Raw genomic sequence first — 14,803 nt, 5'->3', positions numbered from 1 at the left:
GAGGGTCCAGAGGAGGGCCACTTGCATGATCAGGGGGCAGCAGGGCAGGCCCTACGAGGACAGGCTACGGGACCTGAACCTGTTCAGCCTCCACAAGAGAAGGCTGAGGAGGGATCTAGTGGCTGTTTACAAACTAGTCGGGGGGACCAGCAGGCATTGGGGGAGTCCCCGTTCCCTTGGGGCACTACCAGGAGTGACTACAAATAACGGTCACAAGCTGGCAGAGGGTAGATTCAGGCTAGACATCAGGAGGCGCTACTTCACTGTCAGGGCAGCTAGGATCTGGAACCAACTTCCAAGCAAAGTGGTGCTGGCTCCTACCCTGGTGGTCTTTAAGAGGAGGCTAGACAAACACCTTGCTGGGATCGTTTGACCCCAGTACTTTTTCCTGCCGTGGCAGGGGGTCGGACTTGATGATCTGCTCAGGGCCCTTCTGACCCTACCAACTATGAAAAAGTTTTTGGTCATTGTCTACAAGTGAAAGTATTAATACATGCTCAGCATGTTTGGTCACTTGTTATTCAGGTATTTTCAAGAAAAAAAAAGGACGATGTGTATCAGGGCTGTTTCTGAAGGGACTGAGATCTAATTAGTCAAAGATAAGATGAGTGAGGAAGAAAGTGAGGTTTCTACTCTGCACATAGAGGATGGATAGAGCAGAAGTGGTTAATCCTGTAGAGTAGAGCAGAGTACTGCTTCTGTACTGTATGTTAAAATTGCTGAAATGCTTTGAATATGAAAAAATGTGTTTAAATGTCAACTGTCTTTTCTGGAACAATACAGACAGTTGATCATGGCAAAACATGTGAACATCAGGCAGTTTGGAAGATGACCTTTGGCCAACCCAAGCAGTTTCTTAGACCTGTATACAGTACACAAAAATGTTAGGTGAAAGTTTTATAGTCAATTGAGAAAAAGATTTGATTTGTTGGGTCCCAGAGATCTAGTTTCTAGACAGAGAATGAATTAATACAGTAGAAGAATTAAGGCTCCTTCCAGTACCTTCAAACCAAATTTTGATTTTCAAACTGTTTTGACTTTAATGAAAGTGTTCCAACAACCTTGTTTCCTTAATAGTGTAACCCTTCTGCCAGGCACCAGTCGGCAGCAACAAAGGCCAGGTTCAATTTTGGGGTACAAAAAATATTTTTACTTTGGCTCAAGCCCTTACCCAGACCACCTGGGAAATGCTAAATTAATTACTCGGGTGTCCTGGATAAACAACACCCCCTCCTTGCAAACAGTAAACACAAACATCCAAATTTATTACAAAGAATAAAACAAAAACAAAAGAAAACATTAACACATAATTTTAAGGCACTATTACTATAAAGCAAATTCTATAGCTGGCATCTTTTTGGGGGAGGCTTCACCCATACCTGGCAGTCTGGGACTTTGGGCTCCCCAGCAGGTAGTTTTGGGGACCTGCACCCTTATACCTGCCCGTCAGCAATGGGCTGGAGGGGGGGGGGGGGGCCCACAGAGAGTCCCAAGCTGCTCCTTGTGTTCATTACACTGCAGGGAGCTGCTTGAGAGCGTGGGTCCTTCTGCATTAAAAGGGATTCTCTTGCTCCTGGAGATGTGGTGACTTCTACTTCCACATGGTGTCTTTGAGGAGTTAACTGCAGCTTTTGTCAGCATACCACATCCCCCAGCATTCCCAGTCCCAATCCCAGCTCTGCTTGACAGAAAACTGCATGAGAACTTGGTAGCCCTTACCTTTGCTTCTTGGCTTGCACCTGAACTACAACTAGCACCCAACCACACCGCCTCATTGAGGCAACTACAAAAGGAGGCCTAGGCCTATTATGCGGCGCAAAGCCAACCAGGCCTATACCACCTACACAATTCGTGCCAGGTCTCACCCTGGCTCAAACTGTGCCAGGCTTTGCTCTGGCCCAAATCTGCCAGCCTAACATATGGCTGAGGTACAGCCATACAGCAAGGCTGAAATGCAATAGCTGTGAAACAGGCCTGAGCCCTTTTTGCTATGGCTACAGTCTGGACATCCAGTCTCAGCTATACCACTGTGCTGAGATGCTACATTTCCCAAACACAGGAGCCAGTAACTGCCCGAACCTGTTCCTGGTCAGTCTACTCCAGGGATTAAAAAATAAATAAATACAAAAACAAAAGAAGATAAAAGAGGGAGGAAATAGGAGTCAAACTCCAAGACAGACAATCTCTCTCTCCTTATACCTATGGCTTTCCCTTCAAATAGCTTTTGCTTGCCTTTACAGTGAAGAGTGGGGGTGACCGCCCCTCCCCACCCCCCATGGGGAGCAGTTCTTCTGGCTCCCAATAGAGCTGTGCAGCTCTCAGCAACCCCAGAAGAAAAAAAAACGCAAGAAACCTTAGGTGAGTTGTTCTTACATATCTGGTGCAACATTGCCAAAGCCTCGTCCAGTCAGGGACTGCCACACTCCAGCCTCTCTCACTCAATTTGCCTGGAGGATCTTCTGCTTCCTCTGGCCAATGAAGCCAGAGGGTTTTTACATATATTGCCCAAATACAGGCCCCAGCTTGCCATGTGCTGAGCACATGGCCAGAACAACAAGGGCCATCTTGCCCACACACTGGGTATTTTTTTTCATGGGTGTGGGTGTTACAGTAGTAGCTACACACTGAAATATGTAGAACAAGGAACATTTGTGCCTCTTGGTTTCATTGTTTTAAAGAAAATATTTTGCAACACACAAAGGAAGATACAAACTAATGAAAGAAACTAAAGACAGTGGAACAGAGAAAAAAAAAAAAAATCACCTTGCATCCAAGCAGTGGAGCAGATAAAAACCACAAACTGCATAGTGGTGGGGTCTCCAATATGGGGGACCACGCCTCTTAAAACTGAAAGCATGAATCTCTTGTGGACAAGGTAAAAAGACCCAGTTCTGCAAGTATCAGTAGCAGGCTCATAAGCATGCGTCATTCAGCCACCACCAGACAAGGACGGAGTACTCAACTGGATGCGTGTAGGTTACACAAAAAGTGAATAAGTGCTCTTAAGAGTGAATGTCATAAGCAAAATCTGCTATCATAAATTGACTGCTCAGTGAAAGGAAGAATAGATTTCTTACCTTACAAAAGAGCTCGCAAGGAGTCCAGTCAACCCCACTGCAGCTCCAGTAACAGCTACTTTTCGGCAGCCAAATATGTCTGTGAATACACTGACAATGGGAGAGCAGAAGAAGATCATTCCCATGGACAGCGAACTCACCCATGCTGTAGAAAAACAGAAGATCGATGTTAAGAATATACTGCTTGAAGCTTGAATATACTGCTTGAAGATTGAAAAGCAATCTTCAGCTACATGAAGTAATAGTAAACAGTAGTAACTTCATTTTGCTTTAATAGAAGCAACACAGACACGTATAGTAAAAATAAAATAAACTGTCTTCAACACGTACTCTAACTGCAACAGGGTAAGCAAAACTGGAAGTTACCACTACTAGTAATGCAGTCAATCAAGGGTTGTCAACTAGGGATACACATACCCCCTGGGAGTATTTGGGAAGGCCCTAGGGGGTACACGTGGGTTGGGGGATGGAGCACCACCATCCACCACCCCATGGCACCACCTCCCAGGAGCACCCCTCTGCACTGCTGCCATCCACCACCCCTCTGCCACCCTCCACATCAAACCGCGTGCCATCCCCCACACACACACCCAGCCACTGGGAGTACACTTACTAAAAAAGCTTGAAAACCCCTGTTAGATGATATTTTGTAACAAAAACAAATACATAAGTGTACAAGCCTTATTTTATTTCTCTTGGAGCTGCTCTAATTAAAGTGCCCCTTTCCCCACCCTCCCCAGAGCATGTGTATAAATGCCCTAAAAGTCTGTAGTGAAAACATTCAGGTCAAATTACACACCATTAACAATAAGCTGATTTTGCCATTCTGATATTTCAGGTATACTCAGGGTCTCTTTATGCGAGGGTTGCATCCCAAAAAAACCTTGCATAAAATGAATTTGCATAAAGCAAATCCATTATTACATGCAATTAATGGGTATACGTACCAGCCTCCTTTTTCCCTTCGTGGCTGGTTCAAGGGGGGGGGGGGGTGGAGTTAGGAGATGCACTAGAAGGTTGCTTAGACAACATTTCACTAAATTCAATAATAAAGGCAAATAGATGCACCACAATACAAGTGCAAGTAGCATAGCACCACACGGACCAATGGACAATGCAACACTGAGGCAAGTGCATGATGGCATCGCATACCCACCTCTCTCACCCTCCCACAATGCTTTACCTCACATCACTGCACAGCTGTGTTGCATGCTTCTTCACATAAGATTGAATTTCTCACACGAAGCAAGTTTCTAGTATAGGTAAGGTCATTGCACATAAGCAAATTTGCACAAAATGAATTCACATAGAGAGACCCGAGTATACTAATGAAAGCAACATGCATTTCTTATCACTTGACTCCTTTCTGTTATAGCACTGATTGGCAAAACCTAAAATGGAAATTTGTTCCACTGCAGTTCTACACAGTAGACAGAAAACAAGAGCAAAGGGCATTTCAGACTAAATCTTCATGCTTGTCTAAAGCAGGAAGTCTTTTTAGCCATGTTTTATTTTTCAAGCAAAACCAAGTCGGGGTGCTCAAACTCTGGCATGGCTGGATTGGGGCCACGCTTGCCCTGGGCAAGGGATTGGGTCCACTAGTCATATCTGGCCGTGGAGAGACTGGGGGCTGCCCATCCAGCCCACTGGATGAAAAACAACTGTTGTAAGTGATTTTAAACAGGTCTGTTACAACAAAGAAAAATGCTTAGCAGTCAGAATTGGGAGTCAAAGAAGAAGAATTTTATTCTCAGCTTTGCCAACAAAATTGCTGAGACAGTAAGTTTCCCTCCTGCGCAATTGTAAGGGGAACAAAACTTACCCACTTGAAACCAATGTTGAAATCTTTAATTCATTAACATATGCAAAGCACTACAAAAAAAACCTTGATTCCCATTGAAATATCAATTAGGAAAGTTTTTTTCAGGGGTGCTTTTTAAATAAAACTTTGTCAATTAAAAACATGTAGAAACTGACAAGAAACTACACTCAGAAATTAGTGATATTCCCCTTTTTTTAAAGAAGTCACCTTTGAAATACAGTTAAGACGTTTTAAAACAGAACTTGCATAACATATTAGTTTCCTTAATATGGAAAGTTCAGGGCAGACAAACGTTTGTGCAACATCCGGATCAGAAACTGAAATTTAGTAAAAATCACACACTAAATTCATTTTTTCTTAGCTGAAAATGTATAGACTTACATTAACCCTAACCCAAACATAATCCCTTACTTGACACCTCTGCCTTCCCTTTAGAGCAGGGGTGGGCAAATTATGGCCCACAGGCTGCAGCTGGCTCATGGAGCCCCTAAAAAAAAAAACAAAACAAAAAAAAATGTAGAAAAGTAATATTTCTCTGCCCTTGGTTCCTGTCAAAAAATGACAGGATCCAAGGGCAGTAGGACCCAGGGGAAGCCTGGCAGGCTCCAACAACAGTGGAGCCACCCATGTCTGCCCCCCCCAGCCAGCAGCCCCAACAGGGGCTTCTGGTCTGGGAGCACATGGCTGCCCTGTGCTGGAGCCGCAGGTAAGGGGAAGGGCAGGGGGGAACCCAGGCAGGGAAGGAGTGTGGGAGGGAAGCAGCCCCTTCCCCGGTGCCCCCTGATGCAGCTGCTCGCAGCCGGTGTGAAGCTCCAGACAGCCCTATGCAGGCTGCAAGTGGCTGCAGCAGGGAGCACGGGCCATGGGCCGGGGGAGGGGCCACTTTTCCCCCTGCGCTCAGCTTTTCCCTGGGCTCCTTTCCTGCACAGAGAAAAGCGGCCCCTCGCCTGCCCCATGGCCTGCACTCCCTGCTGCAGGCACTTACAATCCACGCAGGGCTGTCTGGAGCAGGCACAGGCAATCCCAGGAAAGCTGCGAGCAGCTACAGCATGGGGCACCAGGCATGGGGCGGACAAGGGGCTGCTTTCCCCGCTCTCCCCACCTCTCCCCCCATGCTCAGGGCCACCTTGTGACCCAGCCCCACTGCCAGGCTGGCAGCAGGGCCAGGTTACAAGCTGGTACTGACTGCAGGGAAGAGCGGCTCCTTGCTCGCAGTGGGGCCAGTGCCCCATGCTGCAGCCGCTCCCAGCCCACTGGGGCTGCCTGTGCCTTCTCACCGTCTGCAGCAGGGAGTGCCAGCCATGGGGTGGGTGAGGGGCCGCTTTTCCCTGCACTCAGCACCAGCTTCTTCCCTGCCAGTGAGCCGGGGCTCAGAGCTGTGCCCTGCGCCCCACCTGTACTGCAGGGCTGGAGGGCACTGGGTGTGAGTGGGCGGGGAGCCAGCGGAAGCATGGGGCCTGCACCAGTGTCCCAGGGCCAGCACCAGTGGGGCCCAGGACAGAGTAGCAAGAATGCAGGGTCCCAGCTGGCAGAGGCTCTATGGAGCTGGGCCAGTTCCCCCCTCTCCCTGCTGGTGCAGCCCAGCCCAATCCAGCCAAGGTCCATGGACCCCTGCCAGCCTGTGCCCTGCTTTGGGCCCCACCAGTGCTGGCCCTGGGACATTGGTCCCAAGATGGTGACCAGGGGGTGGGATGCCTGTCAAGGGCTGGGGCTACCCATGCAGCCCTTGACAGCTTGCCAAAACTGGGTAAGCAGCCCTCTGTCTGAAATAATTGCCCACCCCCACTTTAGAGAGAGTAAAAAAATCATTTGGTTTCAAATACAAATCTCAGTAATCCCAAATAAAAACATGCAGCTTCATGAAAGATGTCACTAGCAAAACTAATGGGGATTTTATGTAGTGGTTTTTCACACAATTAAAAATAATGCTTCTTCAGGCTGCTGGCTCTTTTCCTGGCCACATCCTGGCTCCATTCCAAAGCTGCTAATACAGGTATTTATATAGGAACTAATTTCTATATATGACTATATATAAAATGTTTTTACTGCCAGAGGAGAAATGCAGCAATCCCAAGCTCACTTGCAGCTTTGGCAAAGAGAGAAAGAGGAAGACTTAGTCTCATTTGTTAGAAATGAGTCTACAGCTGAACAAGGAATAGGCTTTGCCCCACAAGTACTCAAAGTAATAGCAGATTAGCTGTTGCCCTACTAAGCTTGAGGCTAATTTTTTACAAAAAATTTTGTGGCTTTCCCACACAAAGAATTTTTGTACTCATTTAATTTGTATAAACACAGCAAATGCTACAGGTGAGGCTGACTAAACACTTTCATCCTAAAGAAACCTTTGCCAGTTGCCTACAACTGTCAAAACCTTCACCTTTTATGATGAAGTTGTCCAAATCTGGTTTCTTGGGGGGGGGTTGGGAATTTCAATTAGGGTATAAACAGTTTTGCAATTTGATTGTGTAGAGAGCTTTAACAAAAAGAGAGAGAGAGTCATGCTATTAAAAAGTGACTTAACCAGTTCTGGCACCTCAGAAGTTGGGGTAAGTTTGAAATTTTGGACATTACGCAATTTCTGTGGTCCAATGAAAAAATGATCTGAAAAAGTTATGAATGGCTTTTAAATGTGCTTTATGCATGCAGAATAATAAGTCTTTCCCCACAACTTACTACTGCAACAAAATCAGAATTATATTTTTATACACTGGAAAATAGCAATGAAACTAGAGCCTATCGCCTCCTTCAGTGCAGCCACACTCCCTTTTCAGCATAAACAGTTTATGGAAAACAGCATTTTTAATAGTAGAATGCCAAACTATAGATATGAAGTTAAAGCCATATATACTAACAATCTTAAAGCTGCAAGCAAAGTGAGGCACTGGATAAAAAGAAGTAAGTTAGCTTATAAAAGGGAGCATGACATGGTTACTTTATAGCAATACCAAAGGACTGAAAGCAAAAACCTGAACAGGGTTAAGTAAAGGTACAGTTAAAAGTACCTTAACAATAATAGTACTGTGTAGTCATTAGGCCTCACTACTTCAAGATTTTGAAACGATTTATTTCAGATTTTGCAGTAAGATTTATACAGTTTAAAAATAATTAGACATTTATGTAATTAAGTGATTTTATATTACATAGACCAAAAATAGATAAGGAATATTAACTTTCAGATTGAAGACTTAAATTCACATTAGCTATTGGAAGACAAAAAGGATTATAAGCAGCTTTCCCAAAAATATTATTGCATGCTTTATCCATTTAACACCTTCCTCTGAAGTACTGGTACCATCTGAGAAAGGATACCAGACTACTTGGACCAATTGTCTACTCTGTACTGAAACTGATGCACTTAACCTTCAGAGCACATTTAACAAACATGTAATAGCACAGAAGAACTGATTTTTTTTTTTTTTTTTTATAAATTTACAATGAACTAAAAGGTTTGTCTCTCTGTTCTCCATTTGCTTGCAATGGCCCATTACAGAGATATATGTACTTAAGCAACTGTTGTTGAAATTTAAGATAATTGTTTTTTCTGGTTCAAAACCTATTAAAAATGACAGTACCGCCACCATCCACAAAGAGGTTAATACCAGCTATATACTTAAAATACAGATCTGATTTTGTCTCCAGCAATAAGTATTTGACAAGATTACAAGACAGCATTCCTAGATTTTCATAATCTGATCACATATTAGATTTGGGTGCATCAACATACTTGCCAAAGTTTTTAGCTTGTATTGCAACATCAGAAATTAGCGCTGCTTGCGGGGGGGGGGGGAAATTGAGCTGCAGAAGTATTAACAATGTTGATAAAACATTCAAGAACTCTTGAAGTGTATATATTTAGGATATGTAAATATCTAAAAGCATTCCTCTTTGCTTCAAAATCTCTCCATCAAGTAGAAGGTTTCTCTCAACTTTGTGTACAGTTAGGCCAAACCTTGAAAGCATAATAAGCAAATTATATAGCCCATTAAAATACAATTAAAAAACCTAAAGGGAAATGAAAATATTTTCTTGAGAGAAATCTGATTGGAGAGGAAATTGAAAAAAATTTTGGGGGAGTTGGGAAACAGAAGGGGAGAATCTTTGAGCTGAGGTTTCAAGATCTAACTTTTAGTTTTCCTAGGTTAATCTAGTAGAAAGTGACTGAGTGTAGTTTTACCGGTAAGCCTAGCCAACAACATAATTACAATTCATTAAGTATACTTCTTCAAGATGCTGACAGGCACTTCAGTACAGGAGGAAAACCTTGGAAAAGATGGTGAAAAAAATTCAGTTCCAAGCCTTAACAGAGTAGTAGGTACTTGTACAGAGAAAGAAAGTTACAGGCTGGAAGAAAATGGCTGATATAAATAAAAAAAAGAAAAAGAAAAAAAGGTTACTTTCTCTGACTGCTATTTAGAAGAGAACCTTGCACTCAGAAATGAGGTACAAGTTTCAAAGTTCAAGTTCATTCTCTCTCAACTGCAAATAATATGTTTATATCCTGAAGATAGGCACAAGTCAGCATCAACTCATGTGCCTTGTACAGTGGGGAAGAGCAACAGCACGGTGCGACATGATGATCCTGCTGGTGCAGCCTGAGGGGCTTCGAAATTAGACCAGGCGCACAGGCTGTACAATGTAGAGACTTTTTTATTCAGTCTCTCTGTGATAATATTAGTTGATACCATTTTGCCTAGAGTCACTCATACCTTGTTTACCCTTTATCCTTTCCCCTTTCTGAACTGTTACTTCCATCAAACCTGGTTGTCACCTAGATCTTAGAACAGGGGCAGGCAATTATTTTGGGTAGAGGGCCGCTTACTGAGTTTTGGCAAGCCATCAAAGGCTGCATGACAGGCAGCCCAGGGCAGATAAATATTAATTTTCTAAATTTTTTTTTAGGGGCCCCGTGGGCTGGATAGAAGGGCCTGGAGAGCCACATCCAGCCCCCAGGCCACATTTTGTCCACCACCTTCTTAAAACAAAGGGTTCCCTGGTTGTATATGTCCATATTCTAATGCCAAACATAACAGTATTGGTATAAGTTTATGAAGGAATCAGAGAAGGTAAAAAGGACTGGTTTACCATTTCTGTGTGGCTAGCTATTCCGAAGCATCTCCTAGATTTACATATTTGAGAGCCACTCTAATTAAAGTGCCTCTGCATCTTCTGTATCAGCATCCCTGCACTTAAAAATGGTGGCGGGCACTTGAACTAAAGCTTGTTCAATGAGCTCTAGCTCAAGCACCCCCACTGCCATTTTTAGGCACAGGGACATTGATACGAGACTCAGGAGGCTGCCGGAGCATGGCAAATCGCCATGCTCCAGCAGACTCATTTAATCAAGTCTGCTCTGACACGCTGAAATTGCTGCGTGTCAGAGCAGCCTCTGCACTCCTGTATAGGTGCCCATAAATCATTCCCATGCCAGAGTCTGGTATAGGTTTCAAACTCCTAGAAAGTAGCAGAAAGAAGGACAAAATGTTACATCATATCTTGTGAACAGGTACCAACATTTTGAAGAGTGCAACAAGAATCAAAACAAAGGTCGTCTGTTTTTCTTGGAAGTAGAAGCAAGTAGTTTAACTTGCAACTATCTCATCTGAAGAAAAATTGAAGCTATGAATGCACAATGGAAAGAGGCCACAACTATTCACCCTACCAGCTGACAGAAGGGCCAAAAGGATATGCCTCCAGTAGTTTAAAAGGAAATTTAGACCTGGTCTACACTGGGATTTTAAATCCAAGTAAACCAATTGTGGCAGTATCCTTGATGTACATATACAGTTTGATAATCACTTTTACATTCCCTGCAGAAGAGTGTCAAATGCCTAATGACTGGACAACAGGCAGTCCTCTGTGTATAACTGAGGTAAAATGAGTTCTTCCTCAAAAGAAGCTCCTTAGGAACCGAAGTCCTTTTCATCTGGTATGGAATTTTATTTGCATCACTGATTGTCCCTATATTCTGTATCTTAGGTTTTTCCATCACTGCTTCAAATGCTCTTCATAATTAATTCTACTGCTTTGGGAGAAGATACATTTCTCACTAGCAATAATGATCTTTGAATGCTTTCATTATTATACCATAACCAGTTTTGTTCCAACTAAGTAGTACTTCTTAGGTCTGCCACATACATGGCTACAGTTCCACCTTACCTCCTCATCCTACCATGCTACTTGACTCTTCTACAGCAGTGGTCTGCAACTTTAAGGCCGTGGGCCAAACTAACCCAACTCAGGGCAGAGGCAAGTGGGCTGGCTCTAGGACCAAGCCGTCACTGGCACTTTTGCCCACAGCAGCACAGGAGAGCAACTGCTAAAGAAGCCCCCTGCCACTGAATGTTGCCAAAGCCCCATGCCTGTGGACCAGATAAAATAGCTCCGCATGCGAAATCCAGCCTGCTGGGCTGTTGACCCCTGTTCTACAGTAATTCTTCACTTCAGTGTACAAAGCTCTGTTACAGATCTTCTAAACTTTTATTTGGTGAGATTGCAATGAATTCCTAAGTACTAGTAAACTGCACTGTAATAGACATTGAGGGAAAAAAAATCTTTTTATCCTTATCTATAATTTTCACTGTTTGTGAGAGAATAATGTGTCCTGTAAATGCTTATTCCATGTTTCCCCTAGACATTTTAATCAGAGGCACATGTTGGCTTTAGCTTTATCAATAGCATCATCTTAAGAAATATTTTAGATCTTAGCCAATATTTCACTACTGTTACCTTCAGTTTGTCAGTAGTTATACAAGTTTTAGATTAGATTAGATTATTACATTTTTCAATTTTTTTTAAACAATCCCTTTTAATTGAACTAAGATTTTGGGCCACTTTATCAGTTTAAACAAGACCAGAAGAATGTGACCAAAAGAATGCATCCACAATACAAGTCATCGCCTACTGCCCACAAAGCCTTTGGATCCAGCCTGTGAAGCTAGGAATTTGGCAGCTCTTGGCAGGGGTCTGGGCTGGTATTCAGCAGTGGAGGCCTTCCCCATGCTGCATGTGTCTGGAGTCAGGCAGCAGTGGGCTTGTCCATCTATAAGTGGAGAGAAGAAACAGCAGGTAGAAGCAGCAGCATAAGCTGGGTTCCAGCACTGGCCTACCTTGGACCCAAACTGGGCTATTCCTGCCCATCAGTTACTGACCTCTGATCTGCAAGATTTGTTGTTAAATAGTAAGGAGTACTACAATGGCCAACATCTTTTTCCTCATCTCTTCAGGATATAAACAGACTTCACTTAAACATGGTTTTACTAGCAACAAACTGCTCCGTTTTGGTGGTAAAGCTACTCACCTTCCCTGAACAACCTGAGTCGCTTACTGGCTTATTTCTAGTAGCACAGAGCCAACATGTCATACACCTATACCAAGCATCAACAAAGAAAGTAGTGCAGCCTGGACCACAGCACACTGCTGCTTGCAACCTGACCACCAGCATTTCCAAGCAACAATGCTGCAAATGTGCCTGCAACCCCAAGACTCTGGCTGCTTGTAGACATTAGAAAAACAAACAGACAAACAACTCAACCAAAAAAAAAAAGGAAGAAACAGCACATGCTGTGTCTTTACCGGAAGAAACAACATGTTACTTTGACCTGACTCTACAGTATCTGTATAAATCAGGTGTTTCAGTAGGGCTTTAGCTAAATCTCAAGCAGCTATTAGATGAAAGCACCAAAAAAGCCCCACTAAAGCACCCAATCTATACAGATGTCAGGCAAGCCGGGTCCAACTAAGGCACTACTTCTTCTGGGCATGTGCTGGGCTCAGCACAGGAATGCACAGAGTTTAAAGTAGTGCGGTTTTTTTGTTTGTTTTTTAACATCTGCAAACAGCCTGCCATATTACCACCAACATGCAGACTGTTGGGCCAGATTAAAATCACTCCGTATAGGTTGCCAACCCCTGATCTATGCTGGTACATCAGTCCCACACTGCCATATTCCCTTCATCAGTGACCCACCTAGTAAAAATTTAACTCTCCTGACCAGGGATCACAATGAATCAAAATTTGCTTATATATCCATCTGCAATTCCATGAGAATCTCTTGCTGTGGCCTCATACAGACATTCAGTTTCTCCTTAGAGTGTTGCTGCTCTCCCAGGAGAAGCCACAGGCATACAGATGAGGCATACAGATGTTCAGACTTTTTCTCCCAGAATAAAAATGGCTGCTCCAGGAGAAAAATAACCTAGGAACAACCAGGGTTAAATCACACCTAAGAGTTTCTCCTAGGATTGTGAATGTCTGTACAGGCCATGGCTACTCTCAGAAGAGAACATAGTCCTTCAGCTTCTCCTCCTCTCACCCAGGGAGACCATGTCACTCACTGGACTACTATTCCAGAACACTCCTCCTTCACAATCCTCTCACTGTCACAGAGAAGCACAGGCTTACCAGGGCCAGTCTAAGTCAGCCAATCAAGTCTGCCCTATGCACTGCTGTGATCTGTCACCAGGCAGAAAAAAGAAGCCTGAAGAGCACGGTGAGATGTGTGCACAGCCCCCCACTCCACCAAATGCACAGTGCCAACACTGCAAGCTCTCCAATCTTCAGGGTCTCAGCACTCAAATGTCTGTACACACAGCTCTGGGTAAGTTTCTCTACCCAGAGAGCAAATCTGGGAAAATTCTCCCAATGTGTTATTTCAATGTGTGTACATAGCCTGTTTTGTGAAAATTTTGCACAAGAAGAAAGGCCTGACAACAATGTACAGCACACTGGAATGTCTGCTTCTAGTGCAAAAGAGTTTTATGCTACGCATATATAATGTACCAACACAAGTGTCCAAGCGTGAATGTACTCTGCTGGCAGAACTGTTATGTTCATTAGTCAGAGATACATGCGGGTCTTAAACAAAGAAGAAATTTCTACACTGAATGTCAGAGATATCTTAAAGGAGTGTCATATAAAATGTTTAATTAAAAATTAAATTGGCTTAAATAAAAAAACTGACATTAGTATTTTACTGCTTAGTTTGGGGAGGTACAACCTGTTTGTAAAGCGATGTTTTGGAACAGGAGCATTTCTTTAAAGGACCCATCCCATACCTCCAAACTATGAGGGCCTTTCATTAGTAACACATGGACTTCCGACAATTTGAAACACATCTCTGAAAAGATGCGATGTCAGGGATTTCTAGATGGCAATTAAAAGTTGGCACTTTTTGGGCCATATTTGAAGCTGCAAAGTCCAGGAAAAGACACCTAGTTTTTCTAGATGGACAATAACCATGTCCTTTTTTAGAGGAATTTGTACTATACTAGAATAGAAAGATAAAGTTTCTTTTTTCAGTTTACTTGATGCACAAAGGCCAAGAAATGAACAATCAGTGTTACTATCTTGACAGTTAGGATTTATGAACTCCTCTGGGAAGAACTAACTACATACATTTTTTTTTTCCCTGGAAAAAAAAAAAATTCATCTGGGGTTTGGGGAAAATCATTTTGTTACAGGGATATATTTGTCCAAATAAAATAACACTGTTTACCAAAGGGTCTCTAAGAATCTAAATTTCTTTGCCTTTTTCTTTTTCCACCATTTCTGAGCATTTGCTATAACCGGGTAGAATGTTTTTCATTCACAGCTTGAATAGTCCCAGACAAGCAACTAAGACCAGTGGGATAAGGTTCAGAAGGATTAGTGGATATGATCTGTTCCATATGCACTTTTCCAACTTAATATTAACAAAACTGTATGAAATTGGCCAGTTTTCATCATACTATACCGAGATGATATGTGCCATGAAAAACCAACATTTTGGAAACTTTCTACTGCCTTATGATACATTCTCAGGGATTTTACATTTGCTTCCCAAGTAGCTCTCTGATATTGTTTATAAGACTTCACAACATCAGCTTTATAATCAGCTCTACCACTGATATTTCAATGTATTTTTTT

General features: G+C 43.0%; 1 protein-coding gene across 1 annotated transcript in view; it reads right to left on the bottom strand.

Annotated features, from left to right (window-relative positions):
• Nucleotides 1–14,803, bottom strand: part of SLC16A10 (solute carrier family 16 member 10) — a 70,433-nt gene that overhangs the window by 52,058 nt on the left and 3,572 nt on the right. Inside the window, exon 2 of the mRNA XM_019538187.1 lies at nucleotides 3,078–3,222. Coding sequence (XP_019393732.1) covers nucleotides 3,078–3,222 — 145 coding nt within the window. The remainder of the gene's footprint in view (nucleotides 1–3,077; nucleotides 3,223–14,803) is intronic.

Source organism: Crocodylus porosus, unplaced genomic scaffold (genome assembly GCF_001723895.1).
Source record: "Crocodylus porosus isolate Cpor-Errol unplaced genomic scaffold, CroPor_comp1, whole genome shotgun sequence".
In the NCBI taxonomy this organism is placed as follows: Eukaryota; Metazoa; Chordata; order Crocodylia; family Crocodylidae; genus Crocodylus; species Crocodylus porosus.
This window is presented reverse-complemented; position numbering and strand designations above follow the sequence as displayed.